At 44.2% G+C, this 5618-nt stretch overlaps 1 protein-coding gene across 1 annotated transcript; it reads right to left on the bottom strand.

Annotated features, from left to right (window-relative positions):
- Positions 1-139: 139 nt before the first annotated feature.
- Positions 140-4261, bottom strand: ap1s2 (adaptor related protein complex 1 subunit sigma 2). Its single transcript, XM_037696857.1, has 5 exons — positions 4107-4261; positions 3616-3794; positions 2147-2255; positions 1938-2075; positions 140-661 (listed from the first exon to the last, which is right to left on the bottom strand). Exons 2-5 carry the CDS (start codon positions 3792-3794, stop codon positions 614-616), a joined length of 474 nt encoding a protein of 157 aa, XP_037552785.1. The 5' UTR covers positions 4107-4261; the 3' UTR covers positions 140-613.
- Positions 4262-5618: the final 1357 nt, after the last annotated feature.

Here is a 5618-nt window from a genome sequence, read left to right as displayed (position 1 = left end):
TGATTCAGTGTAGAATCAAGATTCAGTGTAGAATCATGATTCAGTGTGGAATCATGATTCCACACTATGTTCCACATGATTCGGCTGAGAGTCATTAACAACACAACAAATCACGAGCTTTCACAATACGATTGTGCACATTTCTGTTTTTAGAGTTGCACTAAAACGGCTAAACTCCGTCTTTTCTCATCGTAAGACATGAAAGGCGGTGGATGATATGCATTTAAGGTTTTTATTCGATTTCTGGAGATTACCCAAGTCCAGTCGTTTGTCGTCGTCCAGCCCAGCGTGGGGCCTCTCCTGTTGGGAACCACAGTCCTAGATGCCGGTTGTATCTGAGATACGCCGGCAGCACTTAGAGCTAAACTCCTAACTGGTACCGGTGAGAACGGCTGGTCTGAAGAACTGGATCTGTTGATGCTACATCAATCGGTCTCTGTCGAGCGTTAAGAGTGACGATAAATACTGCAGAGCACAGTTTGTACACAGGAGACACATAAAACCACAGTTGGCACCACGCTGAGGGACGTTACAGGACAATACACAACACTGACGGTGAAAAGAAAGACAACAGAGACGTGGGTCGGGCCGGTATCGGACGGTGCGAGAAGGTCTATGTCAACCCGATTTCCTCCAAGACGCTCCGTGGAGCCTCGGCTTCCTGCAGAGAAAAGGAGAGAAATGTTCTTTGTACCGTGACGATCCATCGGACATTTTACACGACAAATCTACAACCAGGTCCCAATAAACCTGATCGGGTCTTTATCAGGTTCTACAACGATCCAGATCTGACCTGAAGTGAACAAAAACATCAGGTTCCACAGAGCCTTTAGCAACAGAACCTGGTTCCTGATCCAGGAGCTTGTAGAACCTCCTCCGACAGCAAAACCCTCAGTGGTTCTCTGTAAGACTTCATCAGTCTCCCATGGTTCTGGAAGAGTTCTGGTACACTCCTCTTTCCATCATTGACGGTTCTACTCAGCTCTCTGAAAGTCCACCACAGTGTTTCAATCAAGTTGAGGTTCTGGACTCTGACTGGACCGTTGCAGCACCTCGGTTCTGCTCTTTCTGACTCGTTCTGTTGTAGATCAGCTGCTGTGTTTGGGATCATGGTTCTGTTGGACCCAGTTTGGTCTGAGCTTCAGCTGTTGGACTCCAGTTGGTCTACAGAGGAGCCCAAACCATCAGCCTCCACCACCATGCTGACAGCTGAGAGGAGCTGTTTGCTGCAGTGCATTCTGGGTAAACATCTGCACTTTGGTCTGGTTCTGGTCCAGAAGTCTTGTGAGTCCTTCAGAATCAGTCGAGCTGCCATGTTGTTTTTAGAGAAGAGGTCATGACCTACTGACTGAGGCCTGTAGAGTCACTGCACGGTCTGACCTTCAGGGTGAATCATCTTTCGCTCTGCAGAACGATGGACTCTAAATGACCTTTCTCAGGTTGATGAACAGCAGCAGCTGCTTCTCTGAGGTCATTGTTGATGGCTTTCCATCTTGGCATTGTGTTAGCACACACCTGGATGGTCCAGATCCGAAGTGACGAGGATCAGTTGATCAGCAGCTCCTGAACCTGAGATCCTGTGGGAGCAGCAGGGCTGGATCCAGTTTTTTGTTGAATAAGTAACAACTCTGTGGAAACTACTGAGTGTTTTTGTTCACTTCAGGTTACATTTAACTAAAAAGCTCCACCTTCTTAATCCTCGAGTCAACCTTCGTCTCCCCATGACTGTAACAACCAGTTACATGTTCCATACAGTCGATGGCGATCTTTACAACTTGACAAAAACATACTGGAGACGGTGAGTGGTGAGCTGTAATCATGCAGGGCACTAGTTCAATGAGCTAAAAATTGCCTCAGCATGTTTTCGACTGAACTTGGTCTGGTTGCAGCTGCACTGTTGAATTAACGGACAGGTTCTGTTGGAGCGCTGATCGTACCTCCTGCAGCAAGTCCGCCTGCTCTATGGCCTTCAGCACGTTCTTTTTGGACGTTTCCTGGGCCTCTCCTCCCAGAAGGAACTCATCCAGGATGAAGTAAGCCTTCTCAAAGTTGAAGATGATATCGAGCTCACACACCTGAGGAGATCAGAGAAGACCCGGTCCACACAGCACTTTTAGACCACACCACTAACATTTGGGAGACTCACGCTGCCAAAGTATTTATCCAGCAGCTCCACGTATCTGTGGATGATTTCCAGGGTGATCAGCTCGTTGTCTTGATCCTCGACTGCACAGCAGAAGTACAGACTGGCGTATCTGAACACACACAGAGTGGAAACAACAAATTAATAGTGAGATGGGCAGAATAAAACAAATAAAAATAGTTTATAGTTTTATGACTGAAGGGTGAATTTGGACAGGAAAAAAAAAGCCCATTTAATGTTTTGTTGTAGTATTTACACTATGAGGAGTTCAGTCTCCTCAGAGCTTCTGCATTCTTGTTGCTTGATCGTTGAACATGTGCAAAGAAAATATGAGCAACTAATTTTCTCTCAAAGCAGTCGGTTGTTGTGGTCGTCTCAAACCCACAGAAGCTCTCCTCTGACAGGAAATATGTTCAGGTCTAAAACCCATGCAAGTGATGGTTCAAATCTTTCAGAAACAGGCCTTGACAAACAGCCACACAGATTTCTGGTCACTCGACTGCAAATACCCAGAGTTCAGTGAGACTAATGAAAAATGTACACATTTTCCCACGACTTTGTGTCACTAAATAATACAAATATTTAGACAGGCTGCACTGAAGAGGAATGAAAGTCAGCCGTAGTAAGACAGAGTACATGTGTGTGAATGAGAGGGAGGCTGGTGGAACAGTGAGGCTACAAGGAGCAGAGGTCACAAAGGTGCAGGACATCAAGTGCTTGGGGTCCACTGTCCAGGAGAAGTGTGGACAGTGGAGTGTGGTAAAAAGGTGAAAAAGAGTCCAGAGTGGATGGAGAAAAGTTTCAGGAGGGATTTGTGACAAAAGGGTGTCAGCAAAGGTCAAAGGAAAAGTTTACAAGACAGTTGTGAGACCAGCTATGTTGTATGGTCTGGAGACAGAGACATGGACAAAAAGACAGGAGACAGAACTGGAAGTGGCAGAAATGAAGATGTTGAGGTTCTTCTTAGGAGTGACAAGGATGGATAAGATTAGGAATGAGATCATCAGAGGTACAGCACAGGTTGAACAACTGGGAGATAAAGTTAGAGAGACCAGACTGAGATGGTTTGGACATGTCCAGAGGAAGGACAGTGGTTTGGACATGTCCAGAGGAGGGACAGTGGGTATATTGGTAGAAGGATGTTAGAAATGCAGCTGCCAGGAAACAGGCAAAGAGGAGATACATGTATATGGATGCAGTTAGAGAGGACATGGAGGTAGTTGGAGTGAGGACAGCGGAGGACTCGCTGTGGAGACCCCTGAAGAGGGAACAGCTGAAAGAAGAAGGTAGGCTGCACTAAATATGTGCTTAAACGATCACAGATGAAGAGTAACAAAAATATTAAGAACCAGGAAACTGTTTTAAGAGCTTCAAGTTAACTGAAAACAAGTTTTAAAACTTCTCAGCTGAGTGTCATTTGTGTAAGATAACAAAGTGTGTGTTCAGATTATAAATTTCTCTTCATCGCTCACCTTTTGTACACAATCTTCAGGTCTCTCCATTCCAGGAAGCTGCACATCTTGGGCTTCCGGGCCAGAATGGTCTGGACCAGGTCCCTGGAGATCTTCTTCCTCTCCTTGTCAGACAGAGGGACATACCATTTCTGTAACCTCAGCTTCCCCTGGCGGCTGAACAACAGCATGAACTGCATCTGAAGGAGGAAGTTCAGCCCATTACGACATTAAAAATTTAAAATGTCAGGAGACTGTTTCAGAGGGACAGACAGTGATGCTAACTGGTTAGCTTTACTCTGCTGAGACATTTTTACGGACAAAATCCAACAAGAAATTAGACAGGTGTGATTTACTTAGTGTGTACAACGCCACAGTAGATCACAGTAGGTTTGGATGTAGTAAATTATTTATGTTCTTTAGCACAAAGTTTCATTAGCTGACGTCGCCACATTTCGTGATATTTGCGCCCCCTCCCGCTGCAGCCAAAACGAGACGGTAAACCCATTTACCTTTGAATGGGCCTTACAGATGACGATTTAAACGGACTTCACGTTCAGCAAAATAAAACTTAAACTCATAACCGCTGAAAACGAACAAGTATTTAAATATCTCTAGCGTTCAGCGTTTCATCCAGCTTGCTGCTGCTAACCTGCCTACTTGAGACAGCTACAGCGAGCTGCGCTGTGATTGGACGAACGGAGCCCGAGTCTGGAATCTGATTGGTGCTCAGGTTCCGTTATACCTTACGTGCTTACGTCACACGCTAAAGCTAACAGTAGAACATTTCAGATTAATTTTCGAAGGATTCCGAAGCAGCTACGGCCCACCAATCTAAGCAAATAAATAAATAAATTTCCTTTTATTTTCATGTAAGAAAGTACAAAGAGAACCAAGATAAAAAAATTATTGTTAAAGCCAATGGCTCATTGTGGTCACCATGGTAACCACACACCTGTTTTTCACTCCCTGACAGCAAACATAAGAGAAATATAAAGAAAAATAAAGAGTTGCTGAGTAAAAATTTTACGTTCGATCTTAAAAAGTCTTGACCTATGAGCAGCAGGAAGCTGAATTTTTAATCATCTACAGTGTTTTATGTGGATGACATAACCAGTTGAAAAGACCCTTCATGTTCAGTTGTGAAAATAAGATTTGGAAGTCTAAAGGAGTTTGGTCGTGTGCTCGCTGCACTCTGAGGGGGTTTGAGAGAAAACCTTCAGTCCTTAACTTAGTAAGAGACACACCGGGTGAAAGAAGACACGAGTTTGAACGTATGATTTGTATATGTTGTTTGCAAAATATATATATTTTTAGCCAGCTCAAAGGTCAGAGTGACTCCACTCTGAACATCTTGTGGTAAAATCACCAAAACACAGCAAACTTCTGTTTGAGTAAAAATTTCAAAATGTCTGATGCTTTTAGCAGTTGTTCACCTGAAATTAACCACAGTTAAGCTACTTTTAGCTATTTTCTGCTGATTTTAGCTACTGTTTTGCTGCTTTTACTCCTTTGCTGCTTTTAGTTTTTATCTACTATTCAGCTGTCCTGATGCATGCTCATGCATCTACTATTCAGCTGCTTTTACCTCTTATCTACTGTTCAACTACTTTGGCTTCTATTTCTTCTGCTACTGTTCAGCTGCTTTTAGTTTTTAGCTCGTGCTGTTGCACGTAGCTTGTGTCATGTTCGTGCTTGCACTGTTCAAGCTGCGAGTTTGCGTCCCCTCTTTCCGTCAGCATTAGAAGAGCAGGAACATGATGTTACTATAGCGCCCTCTCTCGGTAAGTGTCAGAACAGCAGGAACATGATATTCATACAGCGCCCTCCCTCGGTAAGTGTCAGAACAGCAGGAACATGATGTTAATACAGCGCCCTCTTTCGGTAAGTGTCAGAACAGCAGGAACATGATGTTAATATAGCTCCCCCTGTCGATTAATTTTAGAACAGCAGGAACATGATATTAATACAGCGCCCTCTCTCGGTAAGTGTCAGAACAGCAGGAACATGATATTAATACAGCG

The sequence above is a fragment of the Nematolebias whitei genome, chromosome 2 (assembly GCF_014905685.2).
Source record: "Nematolebias whitei isolate Nwh7 chromosome 2, NemWhi1, whole genome shotgun sequence".
In the NCBI taxonomy this organism is placed as follows: domain Eukaryota; kingdom Metazoa; phylum Chordata; class Actinopteri; order Cyprinodontiformes; family Rivulidae; genus Nematolebias; species Nematolebias whitei.
This window is presented reverse-complemented; position numbering and strand designations above follow the sequence as displayed.